The 18,827-nt window shown below is 38.0% G+C and overlaps 1 protein-coding gene across 1 annotated transcript in view; it reads left to right on the plus strand.

Annotated features, from left to right (window-relative positions):
• Positions 1-15,038, plus strand: part of RSF1 (remodeling and spacing factor 1) — a 58,249-nt gene extending 43,211 nt beyond the window's left edge. Inside the window, exons 10-16 of the mRNA XM_085300526.1 lie at positions 2,718-2,772; positions 4,347-4,456; positions 6,525-6,592; positions 7,758-7,965; positions 9,508-9,731; positions 12,182-12,373; positions 13,877-15,038. Of these exons, the coding sequence (XP_085156652.1) occupies positions 2,718-2,772; positions 4,347-4,456; positions 6,525-6,592; positions 7,758-7,965; positions 9,508-9,731; positions 12,182-12,373; positions 13,877-14,454 (1,435 nt within the window). The 3' untranslated portion in view covers positions 14,455-15,038. The remainder of the gene's footprint in view (positions 1-2,717; positions 2,773-4,346; positions 4,457-6,524; positions 6,593-7,757; positions 7,966-9,507; positions 9,732-12,181; positions 12,374-13,876) is intronic.
• Positions 15,039-18,827: the final 3,789 nt, after the last annotated feature.

Below are 18,827 nucleotides of genomic sequence, written 5' to 3' on the forward strand. Positions count from 1 at the left end.
TCCCTCTTGGGACTACTTCTCCACTTCTCCCAGGCCAAATTAGGTGGAATACTTCCTTTCATTTACTCTTTCATTGCTTCCCTATAGCAAATAATGCAGCTACTTATGTGAAAAAATGTTTTTTGGGTTCTTCTAGGAAGAGTCAGTGCTTATTTGCATCTTACAGTTTGAGACTGATCGGTTAAAATTTTGAGCTTGTGTATTACACTCTGATGAGAAAGGCGTTTAGTATTTCATATTTGCATCTGGTTTTAAGCCCTTTACCTCTATAGGATTGGTTTGTTCTATTTGCTGATTTCTTAAGCAGTGTGTATTCCAGAGACAGGCAGAAGTTAAGCAGATCTTSAAAGCCTCACTGCTAATGTTTAAAAACAACTGAATATTTCTCATCTCTCCTGTCTCTTAATGTTTTGCATTATAAGAAATGAGAAATGGAGGGGATTCTCAATCCAGGAAACTTGCTGAATGCTAAAATATTTACATTTTGAGTTGTTCTGTTCTGATTTTCGCAGTTGCATTACTTGTATGAAGATATTTTAATTAATTTTCAAGAGCATAATGATTTTGCATAGTACATGATGAAATTCTTCCCTTGTCCAACTGATCTCGTAGTGCTCTGAAGGGCAGAGAAGCTTTCTTTTGATCTGTCAGTTTGAAGAGCTGACTTTAGGAGACAAAAACAATTACTTTAATACAAAGCCAAAAATTTCAGTTTAGACATAATGCTACAGAATTGTCACAGCCCATGATTTTGTTCGACTTTAAAACAACTTAAAATCCATTTTTACTATCTGCTAGTGTTACTCTAGAAACTTTTATTTCAGAAAAAATACTGTTTTTTTTCAGTAGACAGCTCTTTAGAAGAGTATTTTAATTAAAAATGTGTAGTTCCTAAAGCTAATGATAAGTCTATTTGAAAATTTTCCTAGCTGTTTTATAAATATAGGAAAATAGGGGAAACCACACTTTTAGGTGGTTACAGGTKCCTTCAACTGTTTGTATAAAATACTACAAGTGAGGTAGACATATCTAAAATTAATACGCACTTCAGGTGTTTTGTGTACCGGTTTAGATGACTTGTGTACACGGCGCATCCGGCTGCGACTCGTGTCATTGGATACGTGCTCATTACTCACAGTAACTTCACAAGTCTGATTCTGGTCAGTTGTATAACTACTGTGAATCTTTAGCTCAAAAAACCAGAAGAGATTGACACTGGTTCTTGCATAATTTCATTTCAGCTGTAGTGATGCTTTACAGGATCATGGAAGTTCACACCTTGCCCCCGTGCAGGATTGTTTGTCAGCATATTTGTTCTAAAACACTGTTGTTCAAAAAAAATAAAACCAAACAAACCAAAACAACAAAAAAACCCTTAGAGATGTGGCTTACTTACAAGAGTCCTTGTAGAGCCCAGTAAATGTTACCAACTTTCTTTGCTATCTTCATTTAATTAAATTATCCCTTATTTTCATAGAAAAGGCTAACAGGGACCTACAGAGATGGCAGTATCAGTTCCCAGCCTCAGTCTAGTCCATATGACTATTCTTACTGCTAGACTTCTGCTGAAGCTCACTTCAGTAGCCTAAAGATCAGCACCTAGTGTGTTTGAGAGGTGCTAGGATATCCAAGACATGTCCACTTGGGGCTGACAGATGTGACAAGACCAACAGAAGACTTTTGTCTTTCTGGAGCAGCTCAGAGAGAGAATTGCAATCAAGGGCAATCCAGATGTCCCTGGATGCTGCTGTTGAGGTATATTAAGCTTACCACTACTGTCTGAACTGGATTTTGCTTACTATGATTTAATTTTGTTATCCATTTTGGACGTGGAGAGCAGTTTACTACTACTTTACAACAGTCTTTCTTTTATTTGAATACTTTTATCATTGCTGTCTTTGGTCTTCTCTAGACCTGTCAGCCCTATTTTTCARCCTTTTTCAACGGGGCATGTCTGCAGCATTCCTGTTCAATCAGACCTGCTGGCTTTCTCTGAACTCTTCAGCTGGTTCTCGTCTTTCTTGAAGTATATGTGCTGCCTAGAAGGCACCAAGTGCTCCAAGTAGGTATGAATAGTGCTGACTACAAGCGGAGGTTTCCTTCAGTCGTCCCATAGGCTGTTCTCYTGTTCATGCATCCCTGCGCGATGGCAGTTGTTYCTRMAACAGCTTGACTTCATTGATCTTTGTTCAGACTGGTCTCCTTTTCCAAAAAACTGTGTCTCTAGTTATTTCCTGCTTGATCTTTCTTGAGTTGATTGTTCCTGCCCAAGTCTAGAATCTTGCATTTGGCCTTTTGAATTGCATCCTGCTTTTGTGATAATTTTTCCAGTTCAAGATGATTTTGAATTCCTGCTTTATTTTTCATAATCCCCAAGATTAGTCATGGTTATTGGACTTGATAGCATAATCTCTATGACAACATTAATATTYTAAAATGACTTTTTAAACCCAAGTTTAATCATTTCCATGTCAAATGTTCAAATAATCAAATACTATTATTTGTCAGAACTCTTGGCAAAATCACTTACATCRTATGTGTAGGAAATTACAACCCTGTGAGATTTAGCATATAATTCCAACTAAAATAACCTTGCATTTGTAGCATCCTCTTGAAATGCCTCTAACTGCAGGAAGATCCCCAAACATTGCTAATCACAACTTTATTTTATATCTCTGCAATCTTTCTCTAAGTTTCTTTTCTTCTCTCTCCTAAAGAAAAGAACGACTGGTGTATGTGGGTATCAGTATTGAGAACATCATTCCACCTCAAGTAAGTTAGTATGTCTATATTGCATTATTCTTTTATTTCTTAAACCTTTTAATTGCAGTATTTGCATGTTAGATTATCAAGAATAATGTTAAAGTAAGATTTTGGCATAGTTTTTAAAATCTATTGGCATTGTTTGTACAAAATTTCACCTGATAAGGATTCTGGTGTAATCATTTGCTTAGATGATTTGCAGTTTAACTTTTTAATCTATTACTCTATTGTTGGCTGGGTTTCTTTGCTGTTACTCCAGTGTTAATGCTAACTGTGTTTGTTTAGCATATATAACTTTCAGAAGATAATTTTCRGACTCCTCAAGGGAGAAGTTTCTCAATGGTATGTTAGAGGCATCAGTAGTACTTCAGAAAGAAAAATGTATATGCAGATCAGAAGCGATTCTAGAGCCTTCATTTTAGATTGAGCATGAACTTACCGTGGAAACCGAGGGGGCTTTACCTTGTGTGCGGGCACCAGCTGGGGCYGTGCAGAACCCGCTTGTCCTTTGAAGGATCTCAGATCTGTCTTTCCRCTGTTGCTTACACTTGGCTTTGAGCAGGGCGCTCTGCCATGCTGTAGATTGTAAGAGTGGGATAATCTAGGAAGATAAATAGTCATCTATGTTTGAGCAAATCATCATAGCATTATAGAAAAATATTTTTACCTTAGCCTCTAATAAGTATTTATGTTAGAGCTAGTTTTGGTGAAGAACTGTAACATCTAGAGTGTTTTATTAGCAGAAGTTTTTATATGGCTTCCTTTTTACAGAAGAGGAGGAAAAAGGTTTTTACTTTTCTCACAGATGTCTTTTTCTCACTACTTTAATACATTCTGAAATTATTTTCTTAGCCTTAGCGAGATACCTGCATCCAAAATAAACATATCCAAAATCTATTCTTGCAGGAAAGTTCAAAATGAAACTTGTCTTTGTTTTAAAGACAGACTTTCCACTTTCACTTCTGTAGTAAAGCAAACTTTATCCCTCTGTCTCTGGTGACAAAGATAGTAAAAGATTTTTACGAACTTGAGAAAGAATCTCTGGCTGGAAGCRTATGTTTGAAAAATTCAGCCTGGGGATAGATTTTTGAAAATTTAATCACTTGGAAAAATGCCATAACAATAACCTGCCTGGAATTTGGTTGAAACCGTACTGTGTAAAGGTTTTTAATAATATATAAGAGTAGAGAAAGTCCCTGAGGAGTCAGCAGTCAGYGTAGGAGCACGGATGCGCAGTCCTGGGGCTTGGTGTGTACAGACCTATGCCAGCAACCATTTGTCCAGCTGTTGCGTTTACAAGTCCTGAAAGTATCACCTGAGTTAAAAACACAATGTTTTAATATAAACACAATGTTTTAATAACCTGAATCCTTGACCTATGTATTTGGAATTATGTTGCCATTAAGACAGTGTGAGCAAGTGTTCGTGTAAACTGCACTGTAATGAATCGTTATACTAGAACTTGAAACGGGCGGTGCTGGACGTACGAGCTATCTATCTCACATGAACACGGGTTAGCATGAATAATAAATCTGGAGGAAGAGGAGATAAAGCTCTCTGACGCTTCTTTCTTATGTGAGCAGGAGCCAGAAATACCCGAAGGTCAGGAGGAAAAGAAGAAAGATTCCAAAAAGCCCAAATCAAAGCTGCTCGAAAGGAGGTCTACTAGAACCCGGAAGTGCATAAGTTATAGGTAGGCAGCTTGTTTAAATAGCTATTCAGAAAACTCAATCTGACCTTGCTTAATTGTTGATTTTGCTGTTAATTTAAGATGTTACTAAAGAAAATATCATTGCTGGTTTTGGAAATTAAGTATTGCTGTAAAGAACATTTATACAATCTTGCCTGTGACAATTTGTTATGATGTTCACGACAGGTTAGGAAGCATCTGACCAGGAGAAAATATTCTTGCCTGTAGGATGTTTGGCATTACTTCAGTGGGACACACATTATGCAAAGGCAGCAATTATTTTTTGGAGACAACGTTTTATATAATGCTGCTCTTGAAACTCAATCTTCTGATACAAAATGACAGAATTTCTCTTATAGACTGCATGATACACCTAAGTTTGAGTTAATGAATACATTATGCATGTATGCTGTCGGGGAGTCACTTCCAGTTCATATGTGCACGGTGAAGTCCCACAAGTGTCAGTGAGAGCTTGCATGCTTTCCTTTGGGGGGGGAAATAAGTGCCATAAATCTTATTCTGCTTGGAGATGAACCTGTACTGTGTAGCATGTTGCCTCTCTGCAGACGTGTCATCCCTTTGTGTCTTCCCAGTCATCTGTTTAGCCTACTGAGGAACAGGTTAGCAAAACTCTGTGTTACAGAGTGCAGCAGCAGCAGCAGTGTTCCTTTACACCTAATGGACAAGCAGTTGTCAGCTCGTGTTTAATCTCGGAATATTTGTTAGCAGTGGTTTGAAAGCGTAAAGTGATTTCTCACATTTCAAAGAAAACATCTTAAAAGTGCGGATGGAAAATAGTGTTTGAGTAATTGGGAGCAAATCTTGTTGATGGAGTAATTTCAGAGTAACTTACCTTACTGTAAAGCTGCCTTAAAGCTGACATGCTGTTTGCTCTTAGGGCATATAGAGAGACCAGAAATCACCTTATTTTTTAAAGAAGAAAGTGTTTTTTGCTTACTATTGGAATACAGACTACTATTAGATCTATTTTTCCCCCTTGTCCTGGCAGAGCTCAGAGTGGAGGACCAAGATAAATATAATTGGAATTTTGCTTTTTTCAGTGAATGAAAAGCTGAATCTTCAGTGAAATGTTATCCAATTGCTGATCATTTTTATTTAAAAAATAGCAAATGAAATGAAGAAAAACATCTAAGTAAAATGGCTTTCCTACACAGCTGATAACATTTGTACTTTTTGTATCTAATATCTCCAGGTATCTAACTTGTTAGTAAATCAAAGGATTTATTAACAATCCCTTGAATTCATCACTGAAGAACCAAACTAAAGAAGTCCTTTCTGTGTAAAAGGGATGGATCCTTTCTGCTCTGTCTGCTCTTCCCTTTCAGAGAATTAGCCGATGTGCAGAGATTTATCAGTTTTACAAAAGCTGCTGCAGTGGAAGCGTATCTGAATATTTTGCTTTTGTTTTTCCTACTTAGTTACGTAACATTATTAGCATATTTATATCTAATAATGAAGAACTCTGAAGAGTTCTTGTGCTCTTCAGTAGGGTATATTTTGTCTGTTCAGCTTAGAATGTTGCAAATCCGTAACAATTACTGAGAGTTAATTAGTGAGTAATTACTGAGAGCTTTAAAGAAGAGAAATGGAACCATCTGAAATAAATTTTCAAGGAAAATTTAAACAGTTTGAATAATTACACTTTAATAGCTGCTTTTCAGAAAGTCTGCTTTGCAAATTGATAGTGCATATGTTATCTAATAAAAGGCATGGGAAAATTTGACTGATAAATACTTTGTGTCAGAAATGCTGCTGAGATTCTCTTAATAGTTTTCAGATTATACAGTATTAAATTCAGTAGTATTCTGTAATATTAAGTATTTTTCTGTTCGTATAAATCAACAATAAGACAGCCAGGCAGTGATAAATATTCTGGTAACGAGTAGAAATAATAAATGTGCCTTTTTGAAAAATTATTATTTTACCTTATATCCAGCACATTATCTATGCAGTCTGAGTTCTTAGAGCAATTTCAGCTTTTAAGGTATGTTTTCAGAGTAAAATTTAATTAGGGTTCTCTACAAAGTAGTAAATGACTTGTTGCTTTTAGGTTTGATGAATTCGATGAGGCAATTGATGAGGCAATTGAAGATGATATCAAGGAGGCTGATGGAGGAGGTATGTTTCTGCTATTACTTGTTTTTCATTGCAGTGATGATGAGAATACTAAGACCAAATTTATTTTGATACCATAGTCAACAAATATAATCCTCTCTCCTAAACTGTACAGATTAATTTTTAATACTGTACTTCCAGACTCAAATTAAATAATTTCCCTTGGTAATGGGCGTTTCARTTTAAAAATAAAAAGCAAAAGCTATTTGATCTTGATAGTTAAATTTAGCTTGTATATGTTTTGATATGTGAATACAATGAATACAAAGCATTACAAGAAAAATGTTCAAGTTCATTCGCTAAATTTTGAATTTGATATTACAATGGCATGTGCTGCTACGGACATTTGTCACATCTAGAAGCTGGGTTCACAAATTGGTCCGCAATTRGATTCTCTGAAACTTTGGTCCACAGAGCCATCCTCCTTGGAAATTTTAATTCACTTGTGTAACCATTTCTGAGTTGCGCTGTGAATAAAGTGAAATTATGTTTCTTATCTGCTAAGGCAACATAAGGGAAGAAAAGAGATCTTCAAAAATATCTGAGAAATGTCAGATGGATTTTTTTTTCTTCTACTACATCACATTAATCAGCACGGAGAAAATTCCCATGAAACTGTTAATGCCTCAGTTGTATGGGTTTTGGCATCTCCATAAAGACACTTGTTTTCAGAAACTCAGTGGGTGTATAAAGCCAGCCTAAAAATCACCTGTTATGGCTGTGGGTGTCTTAACACAAGAATCATACCTTCATATCTCAAAACAGTAAAATTGGCTCRTCAGAAACTCTGCTCACTGGTCAAACAGCAACTTTACTGCCCTTCTTAGAAGATGAAGTGTTTAACATTATGAAACAAAGATGTGTTTTCTGATATTTGCACCCCTCAAAAGGTATTACTAGCTCTGGGCAAAATGCAGGTTGGGGTTCAGTATCAGCATGCTGACACTTACCTACGATCTTCTACGTTGACCTCAGTATTGCCAGGGGACCGCAGCTGAGGCTGTGCATGTTAGGAACAAGARTCCAGACTAAGTCTTGCATGAGGAAGAATGATTCCACTTAACAGAAAAGAAGCTGAAGTTATAGGCCTGGAGAAAAGATATTTATAAAGTTGAATTAAAAAATTAACTTGTTAGGTTTTTTTTCTCCTTTCTATCTCTGAGTATAGGCATTGGCAGAGGCAAGGACATGTCTAATATCACGGGTCACCGTGGGAAAGACATTTCCACCATCCTAGAGGAAGAAAGGAAAGAAAACAARCGACCACAAAGGGCTGCTGCGGCACGTCGCAAGAAACGACGGCGACTAAACGATCTGGATAGCGATAGTAACCTAGATGAAGAGGAGAGTGAAGATGAATTCAAGATCAGTGATGGGTAGGTCTGCAACTGAGCTGCTGCCATGAATCACTGATGGCCGCAGGTTCCTGCGGTTCTGCTGTGCCCCTAAAACTGTCATAGGAGCATGTGCTCAGTACTGGAACGTCATTGTACCCTAGAGGAACACAATTATACTGGAAAGTCTGCACTCTAAATCCAYGAGGTGAAATCTCCCAACATCTGTTTTAGGCAAAGCTTGTTCTGGAAATTTTAGTGGTGTGTTTGAGGCCACACTGTGGGAATCTATACATAGTTATGTTAGAGAAGGAGCCAAATGTGCTCAAACCTCTTAACCGATGTAACGTTCTAGCAGAAATCTTTAACAAAGATATAGCTAAAAGAAGGCTTACTGTTTCACTTTGAGACGACAGCAGTTTTGTGGGATTTTTATTAGGCCTGATTTCCATACAGAAATTGGAAAAGTAAAATTTCTCCTTTTAGAGTATATAGAATTTCACAGTGTAGGTTGCGAAATCAAGTTCTTGACTTTTGCTTTCTAAGTCTTAGAAAACACCCAAAGAGGCAGTTTATACTGCAGAAAACAAACATGTGACATGTGAGGTTTTAAACACTGAGTGAACATTGCACTGTCTAATGGAAACTCTTTCCCTGGGATTTTTAATTATCAGTCTGGAGAATTCTTAATGTTAAAAAAATTCGTAATAATTTTAGTCCTCCTTTATGCTACAGTAAAGAAACGTAATGGAGCTTGAGCTCTGATTTCTTCACCATCAACTTTTAAAGCTTACACCAGTTACTAGTGATTTTTCACATGTGAGACTGCTGAGGACTTTTCAGTGGCATCCCAAATAGTTGAGCTAAATGCACTGGAAATTTCCTATCAATAAATGTAGTTTGCAGAAATCTCACAGGATGAATAGGTCATTGATCTGTTAAAGTATGTCCATGCATTTTCAGCTCGGTTCTCTGCTAAATGCCTGTTGGATGTTATACTGGAATTCACATTCAGCTGGCACTTAGCTCAGAGCTAAGTGACTGTGTACCTTCAGTGCTCAGCTATATTTAAAAAAGCACTAGCTCACTTTTGAAACAGTGGGAGCTTTATAAGCTGAAAACGTTAAGTTTGTGAGGTACATGTTTTAATGTACAGCTGCTGCTCTTATGCAAGACATAATATTCTAAATCTCAGAAATTGCATAGGGTAGCGCTTGAGCGGTGAAGTCATGTCAGCCAGAAYATGTTTTTTTCTTGCCAAGTCGTGCTCATCCTACGGATGTTATGTTAAAGGGTACTGTGTGAACACTGTAGAATTTGTCCTGTATAAATGTAACCTGTACTCTCAGTGGGATGYAGCATTTATATCATCTGCTCTTCTGATCTGCAGTGTAGTGTGCTGTAAAGGTACTCCCTAAGCATACAACTGAAATTTAACGTCCGTGATGGCAGCTTGCTCTCTGGATATTTGTTATGCCTCAATACTGTAAGATCTGTGCATTATTGTGAAAGCCAATGCCTGCTTTGTATATATAACTTACAGATATTCTCATCATATTACACGTATGATTTCCCTTCGAACAGATCACAGGATGAGTTTGTTATATCAGAGGAAAATCTGGATGAAAGTGAAGATGACCCACCATCAAATGAAGACAGTGATTCGGAGTTCTGTGCCCGCATATCCAGGCGACATCTCTCCAGGCCTATGAGGCAAAGTAGGCGGTTACGAAGGAAAACAGTCAAGAAAAGATATTCTGAAGATGATGAAGAGGAAGATTCTGAGGACAATTCAAGCAGAGAGTCTGGTGAGCGTACTGAGTCTTTTAAACTTATTGAATACTCTGCACTAGAGAGAGGAAGAGTGAAAGTCTCAGTTTCCTGTCATGACTTTAACAGCAACTTGTTTGGTAACTTTGGTTCAGTTGTATGTCATCTTTGCTCCCTGTTTGTAAAGCAAATTAATAGTTGTTTGTCATTGAGTTTAATAAGTGAAAAATCCACTTTGTTACTCGTTTCCCTTGTATGCTATTGTGGTGTTCAAAATCCTCCCTTCTCAGAGTGTTCTGCTGTGAATACTATGAAGGAAACTGGTACTGAGCACTAGATTCTTGACATTTTAAATAAATGTGTACTTAAATGTGTGCTCAGCATTATGATTCAAAAAGACACCTTTGTGGACAGTTTCAGGTATCCCATACCTTCCTGTTTTGAATGTGATTGCAGGGAAGGATAAGAATGGAGGTGAAAATATGCTTCTTATATCTCCTTGAAGACCTTCTGAATACCTTTGAAAAAGCTTCTTCTGAAAGAAATGTTTTTCCCTCACTTTGTATGGAAGAATAATTCCTTCAGCTGCAGTGAACTGTTGTATAGCATTCTGTGTTGTCTGGTAGGCTTGAAGGCAAACTTTGTAACTAACACCTTGAATCTCTCTCTTCTACAATTACTTCTTCTGGTCTTCAGTAACTAAAGACTCTTAYGTCACAGGAGCACCTAATAATTCACTTTAATCTACTTGTCCTTCAACCCGTTCATGTGCTGTTTGTACAGTTTAAAGTATGAGCATAACACCTATCCAAAGATGAGTAGTAGAACCAGATTGAACTAAAAAAGAGAAATTTCTTTTCTTATGCAGCTTTTAATGATTAGCATCTTTTTATGAAGATTGTCCTCTGTGTTTTCCCTTCATTTGAGATCCAGTCCTATAAAGTGCTCCATATCCTAAGCACTTACTGTGAATTTAAGATATTAGGTACACTAGAGTGTTAACTTGCTGTCCAGAGTGTGTTACCTTCAAGTGTTTTACCTGTCTTTCTGGAATATAGATGAAAAACATGTTGGAATAGGTTACTTTGAAGTAATGGTTTGCAAAAGGAGGGTTAATGCATGGACAGATTAAGATAATTATATGCACCTAAAATAGTTGCTGTCTCCYTGTCCTGAATGCATCACTACACTAGTTGTAAGCTGTAATTAATGAAGATTAAGAGGTCTAAAGAGATTGCTCATCTGCTCTGCAGTGCATTTGTTTCCTGTATCTGTGACAAGACCAGAACCCCATACCATACTGTCAGAGGTGTCCTGCTTGAAAAAAAGCAGGAAGAGGAAATGCTGAATGCAAATTTTTCTTACTTTCATGGCAAAATGATGGTGGTAGAGGCGTTCCCTAGCTCATTCCAGTATCATTCCTTATATACCTAAAGTATAGTCCTAACTCTGTGTCTCTTTCTTCACCCCTCCTATTGTCCCTCAGGACCCTGCCTAACCTTATTTGGGGCTAAAGAAAGAACGCACCCTGTGAGTGGCTTTGTTTTCAGTTTCCAAAGATGGAGTTTCCTTCTGAAGGTGGTTGTTCTTACTGGCTTGCTCTGATTCATTCTTTAATATTTTAGGCGGTAAAGAGGATGCCACTTTGATCTGTGATTCATACAAAATTAGAAACGTAAAAGAACAATACGTGATGGGTGTAGTAATGTACTGTGAACTTGGAATAAGTGTTTCGGCACAGCTCAATGAAAAAGTGCTAAATTTGATTCATAGCTATTTCAACTGTTGAAAACATTAAATTTAATTCTTAGGACAAATGTAAAAAAGTTTAACTCTTAAAGACACTAGCTGCACTAGACTAGTGCAGAGAGAACAGTGGATGATGRTAAGTTCCTTCTCTAAAGTTTCTGCTTTGAGCAAACATTACATTATTAACAAAAAGCATTGTTAATAATGTAATGTTTCAAAAACAGAGCTTATTTGGAGTTCAGTTTCACCTTGTCAGTATTTTTGTATGTATCTATTGTCAAAACTGTTTSAATAAACAGATAGAATAGATAGAAGAAGGACAGATTTGAATAGATAGAATTTATTTAAATTGAAATAATGAGAAAAAAGTACTTGCCAGTGAAAGTGGTAATGCGTGTAGGTCATCGACTCGGATTTAGTCAGATTGTTCCAGCTGGCAGGAATTGTAAAAGAGGCATCTTTGACACTAGTGGAGGTGAGAGAACAAAAAGACGGAAAGAAAACCTGTTCTGGAGGAGTTGGAGGGTGAGAATAATTTTAAAAGCRGGCAAATCTAGGCTGGCAGCAAATGGGGAAACTGATGCATGAGCCTGGAACAGGTCAAGGTAATGAGACGCGATTGCTGAGACTCTCCTGTATTTGAAGAGTGTTTGATTTTATTGGTGCTGGTCAAAGCTCACCTAGATTTTGCAGTTTCATTTTAATGGAATAATGCACGTGGCTGTTTCCTTCTATACAGAAAGTGCTGATTACACAGATTACAGTGATGATGATTACCTGGAAACTAGGAGGAGAAGATCAAGACGGAATCAGAAGAGACAAGTTAATTATAAGGAGGATTCAGAAAGCGATGGCTCCCAGAAAAGTGTCCGATACGGAAAGGAGTTAAGACGAGTGCATAAACGCAGGCTTTCCACTTCCGACAGTGAAGGTAAAATAAACAGTCCACCATTTGTAGGAGCTGGGCAGATGCGAGCATTAGCCTACAGAGAGAAATGTTGGTGTAGTTCAGAGATCCACGGAGAGGAACTCTGAAAGAATTTCAGAGATTCTCTTTTGTAAGAGAAAAGGGTATTAATTCTGGTGCCTCGGTTGTATTTGTGCTGGTAGTTTTGTCACCCTCTGTTTTTCTGTACTTGTTAAGACTCACTCCATCTCCTGTTTTCAGGTGCTGTGCTAAGTACAGGTGTATAGTTACGTTCTATCACAGAGTAAGCCTGCTCTGAGTAGTATCAGCCATGGCATGCGACTGCTGTATTTTGATGTAAAATTAGCTTTTTTGAAAGCACACGCACTGCCTTTGGGGTGCTTGGCACTCTGTCCAGCTYGAGAGACACTTAGGGCTGGCTTTCAGAGGTGCAGAGCGTTGCTGYGGTGGATGCCAGGCTTCCTCAGAAAATCAGCCATTCTTGACAAGCTGAGTAGCTCTAATCTGTCAGTAAGATTTGGAAGCGGTGGGTTTGAGTTTGCAAAATGTTATAGGATCATCTTGGGTGAAGAGAACTAACTATGTAAAAAAACCTTATAATCTTGAAAACTTGATCTTACACCTGAATTCACAGTTCTGTCTTAGAAGTAGGATGTTTACACTGTCTGTGCTAAAAATCCGCTACATCGTGACTGGGGTCTTTGCTGCCTGCATTTCTAACTTGAAACAGTGCCTGGGTAACAGTACCTTTTCCACATGAAATCCACCCCATTTCCTTAGCCATTTTTGGTACTGGCTCTTTGCGTACTAAAATCAAGTACCACTTAGTACCATTCCAGCGGTTTCCCACAGCTCTAAGGTGATAGTAACTATGCAACAATGTTACTGAAATGTAATTATGGTGAAAGTACTGGAATTCTGGCAGAGTCTCTAGCAACTTTAATCTACATGAATATATTTTACATACAATTCATATGCATTTCCAGTAAGGGAAGCAAAAGGAGTGCCAATGGTGTTGGCCATTTGACTTTTTTCTGTCATTCCTCACCTACACTGTTAAGGGTCAGTGTAAAGGCTGTCATCCCCCTTTTCCATCCCCCTCCTTTTCCATCCCTTCTTTTTTGTCCTGTCGTCATTTGGGCCCTGAGTTTCCGGAACGGTGTAAAGTAGGTGCTGTGAGATGGGCTCAGAGATACAGCTCTGTGTTATTCCTAGCATGTAATCACCCCTTATAGGGGGAAATTCACCTGTCTCTGAAGCCTCTGGTATTCCTCAGGTTGGAAACAGAACGCCAAATTCTTGGTCTTTTACTACTTCAGTTTCTTTAAAAAGTAAAAAGAATGCAAGCTTTTTGACACGGTCGCTGAACACCTGTCTAGGGCTGGGGAACTGAGGAAGGAGACTAAAGCGTGTTTTGAAAGAGAAACGGCTTTTAGAAAGAACAAGTGTAAATGTTTTGCTTGCTCTCAAATTTGCTAATGGCTTTAAGTCTTCTGCTTATTCCAGAGAGCTACACATCTAAGAACTCTGAAGATGACGAATCCGCACAGGARTCAAAGCGACTGATTCGAAAACGTAGGCGAAGTACAGATGAATACTCCGAAGGAGAAGAAGGAGAAGATGAAGAAGACGAAGGGAGGCCTGTCCGCAAACGGCTGAATCGAATTGAAACGGATGATGAAGATAACTGCGAAAATGCTAATGACGACGCAGAAAACCCTGCTTCTGCAAATAAGCTGCCAGCCCCACAGGCTCCTCAAGACAACACCAAGAAGCCCWGCTACCGGATAGAAAGTGATGATGAAGATGACTTTGACAATGTGGGGAAAGTAGAGAGCCCTTTGGACTACAGCCTGGTGGACTTGCCTTCCACCAATGGACAGAGCCCAGGGAAAACMATTGAGAACTTGATTGGCAAACCAAGCGAGAAGACCCAAGCCCCCAAGGACAGTACAGCCACTGCCAGCCTGGCGCCCAACGGGACAGGGGGTGGGCAGGAAGCAGTAGGGCCAGAGGAAGATGAAGATGAACTTTTGAGAGTGACTGACCTTGTTGATTACGTCTGTAACAGTGAACAGTTATAAGACTTCCATTTTTGTGCTAATTTATTCCATGGTAGCTCATACCAGCGGGCCAGTTATTAAAAGCTGTTTTATTTTTCCTAGAAAATTCTCCACTACAGTATCACTTTTTAGAAGCAAGAATTTCACCAGTCCTGCAGTCTTTCTGTGAAGTGACCAGTTTTGAACTCTGAAGATGAATTGCTGTAAATACCCTCTTTTACCCCCACCCCCCACCCTCTCCTTCCAAGTCCATGGTCCTGGGTAATTTCACTCACAAAAACCTTATAACAACGAGAGATTTGTATATTTTTGACTTTATATTTCCTGAGTGCATACAAATTTGTGGAAATGGGTGGCCTAAGAAAGCATTCCAAATCAGTCAGGGCCCAAACCGGAATTGGGATGGGTTTGGCTCATGGGGTGGGGGGGGATACAGAAGCACTTGTGCTTTAGCTTTTTCATATGAAATATATATTATATTTAAATGTTCACAACTTAGATTACAACTTAACAGGCAGTTTAAAAATTAATGTCTGTACTGTCGCATCTTGTGAGTTGTAGGTTAACATACCATAGCTCATTTTAGTAATCACCTTCATGGAAGTTTTTTTTTTTTTTTTTTTTTTTTTAATACTGGAGGTAAACACAGTTAATAAAGAGGCCAAGGAGGTACCATAAACAAGAACTCTACTATCCATTATGACTTGCAGACTTTCCTAATAAACATCCTTTAAAGTGTTTGTACAGTAAAGTGTACTGTAATGAACTTTTTGACAGTTGAAACGTGCTAGCGATGAATTTATAAAGCTGTCTCATGCATAGTTCCTCAGATGGTCTTTAATACCCAGTGTCTAGTGGGAGGACGTAGTGATCCAGAGTTAGTCTGTAAATCGGATGGCATCGTGAAGTGCTGCAAACTTTTACAGACAACAKAACCCTACAGTAGCTGCCTGGCCGCTTGCGTTTAACCATCTGTTGGAGTATTTTGAATGATACATGTTTGTACATACTGCATTGACCACAGAATTACAATGCATCAAATGATTGAGGGATTTTCAAATAAACCGTGACTGGTCCATTCATGTCCTTAATATCTACTTCAAATTGAAGTAAACAAATGGAACAGTTTTCCTTTTGGAGGTTTTCTGTTTGGGGTTTGTGTGTGTTTTTATTTTGGTTTTACTTATCTGCCTGGATGTATTAGCAGGTTTTGAATGTAGTGTTGGCCTTTGGCCATTAGAACTTTCTTAAAATACATTTTAATAATTGTCATGTGACCAACAGATTTCAAGAAGGCAGTATTTCTGAGAGAAAACGCATGACTCCAAGACATCTCATCAACTTCTGAGTGGGCATGAAGTGTTTATGTGCTTTTGTTTAAAAAATGGATACTACAAAAGAAAAAAAAAMACGTGGAGCACATAAAGAGCAAAGCTGAAATTTGTTTTGGGTACCATTCAGTTTTCTCTTTATTCTGAATTAAGGTGCACGCTGTAGCATTTGTACATGTTGTAGCACACAGACAACTAAAACAAATCTGCCAAACATTGAAATCCGAAAAGGTCACATCTATTAATCCTTTTGCTCTGAGATTTGGATTTTTGACTGGTGTTTATGTCCGTTGCCGGCAATGGATGCACCAAAACTGCTGCTGCCACCAAGGAGTGAGTTCTCCTTTCCTGCCCCACCTGATTCTCTAATATTATATTGTATTTACTAGTCAGTCATTAAGCACTTCTGTTTTCCTGTAATAAAACTGGCATTAGGCCTTTACTAAATACCTCTCTAGAAAACCTAGATCCAAAAATACCTACCTTCTGGCCTTGAGTCGTTTGTGTTTCCCCAACTCTCTCTCCATGAGTTCTATCAGAACCACTCCGTAACTCCTGCTTACCTGGATTCTAGCAGTCCATATATCCTGCTATAAAACTAGAATCATCAGAGCTGCAAAAAGATAGAACTCATTCATTTATTTGCTATGCTAAGCAAGTTGGTGATTTAAAAAAAAAGAGAGAAATCACTCTCTTTCTAAATGAGAATTTAATTCCATTAAAGATTAAATAGTTTTCCACCTTATCTATGTTAACTATTAACAGTTTTTATAACCAGATACTAAAACAGGGTAGTGAAAAGCCACAGAAGTTTAGGATGTGTTCTTAAAAGCATATGTAGCATTTTAAGCTACTCTAGTGTTTTTCTTTGCCTAGGTGATGCATAAATGTCGTGCTTCTACATTTCTAATTATACTTGTGTTTTAAAACAAGCAAGAACATATGGCTTCCACTCTTCAGTGTTAATAATTGCTGAGCGTTTTTAATATTTGCAGTGCAAGCTGTCAAATTCATGTGCAGCAACACTGTGCAACCAATGATTTCTCATCTGTTTTGGCAGTGCCATAAGCTTTTTTGCTGCCTGATGGAGCCTTCTAGTATCTGATCAGTGCTGTAGCAAATGTTCTTGTAGAGTCAACTCCAAATGTTAAGTACTTAGTGGGCAAGTAATTGTAAATGTAAGAAAATACAAAGGAGTTAAAATACTGAATATACCAACCAGGAAAAACAATTGTACTGAGTTAGGAGTGAAGTAAAAGCAGAAAAGATCGGAAGGCAGAACTGGAGCACTGAAGCTTACAACAGGAGTGTCAGGTTTCATAAATGTGGGAAGATGAATTGTTACAAAGTTTTACTTTCTATAGGTCACTTTTAAAAACTGACTCTGTGTCTGAGGAGTCGCATTTGATACCTGGGACAGCTTCATCCTCTCGGGTCCAGAGTTCCAACTTAGATTGGTGGGAATTTTATGCAAGTGAAAACAGCAAAAATTTTCCTAGGAAGTTATGTTTTCAAACTTGTATCTTCTCCCATTTTGAAGACTTCTAGCTTGGTGGAAAATGTACAGTATCTTATTTGGAAAGATGATGTTTTCTGACATGAGGCCAGCTGACTGTGCCATACAGGGTTCATGCTGTTGTTATCGATGTATATGTGATTCCACAGTGGAAATGTCCTCCAGGTATTTTGGCGTTCTTAGCATGTTGTGCTCTTCCTTATTCCTCATGAGATCAGAAGTGAAATGTCTTTCAATACTGATCTTCAGATGTTGCTTTAGACTGATCAGAAAATATTCAAACCATATGAGAAAAATAATAAAACTGGCCAGAGATTTTTTTTTAACATGGTGGATTTAACAGTAAAAGCACCTACTGGCTGAAAATACAGAGCATTTATTCAACAAACTCCTGTGCATTTCATACAGGTTGTCACTGAAAGCTTTTTGTTTTTTTTTAACTGCACCCTTCAGAGTATAGTTGATTGGGAAGAAAATGAACTGGTTTTTAAGTGCAGTTTAAGTAGTGTTGGAGAGGGGAAGAAGCTATAAATTGAGTGGGGGGATGGACTTTTTTTTTGTCACAGCTCATGTGTGTATCAGTTAGTTAAAGTGCACAGCAGCTCCACTCTGCAGTGAGCGTTGTGCGTTACACTAACCAGAGAAGGGTGGCAGAATTAAGGACTCAAAATTTCACTGCAGTTGTCTTCTAGCTATTGAATCTTCTAAGCCTGAGCACACGTGCRATTTTAAAACAGAAAACAATGCCGCCGAACTACCAGAAAAAGAGCCCCTCGGTATTGAAGTCTTGTAGGAAGGTCAGTGCCGAACAGTCAACTCTGAACATCTGATAGTTTGAGTCTGTACATGTTAAATTACATTACTGCATCTGATTTTTTTTTAATGAAAAGACTCCCTATTCTAACAGCACTTAAGAGGAACAGAGATGCTTTTTTCTGAATTGTTTATGAAGTATGTCACCCTCACGATATGTTTGGATTAAAGTGTCTCAATTACTCTTTGTACAGTGGGAGCTGATGACTTCGTTTGACTTGTTTTCTGTTCGCTTCTGTTTTCTAACTGCTCTGTCTGGACTCTTTGTGAGAGACCTTACCCAAAGAACCTCAAGGCAAATACGTGTGTTCGCAAAAACAAAATTGTATGGTAGCGGTACACTTGTTTTGATTTCTCTTAATATTTATCATTTGAACTATATTGGTATCCAGATGCTGCAATTGTTTAATAATTTTAATAGTGCATTGTCGGGTGTCCATTACATACCTCTGTTCTCAGGCGCTTATAACTTGGATTTCAGTGCTCTTCAATGCAAAGGCCTGGTCTAAAGTTTTCAAATAATTGTTTCAAATTGGGTATTTTCACAAGCTTCTTTTTCAGAAAAGCAAACGAGTAATTTTTATGGCACCTGATTTTTTTAAATTCACTTTGTACACAGTAAGTTAAATAAATTATGGCAGTCGTGCTAGCTCCCAGAACTGGTCTGATCAAGACATTTGTATCATCTATTTCAAAACAGTAATTTAAGTCTTGAAAACTGGTTTGATACATGT

This window comes from Rhea americana, unplaced genomic scaffold (genome assembly GCF_003343005.1).
Source record: "Rhea americana isolate MKP2758 unplaced genomic scaffold, rheAme1 scaffold_165, whole genome shotgun sequence".
NCBI classification, from domain to species: Eukaryota; Metazoa; Chordata; class Aves; order Rheiformes; family Rheidae; genus Rhea; species Rhea americana.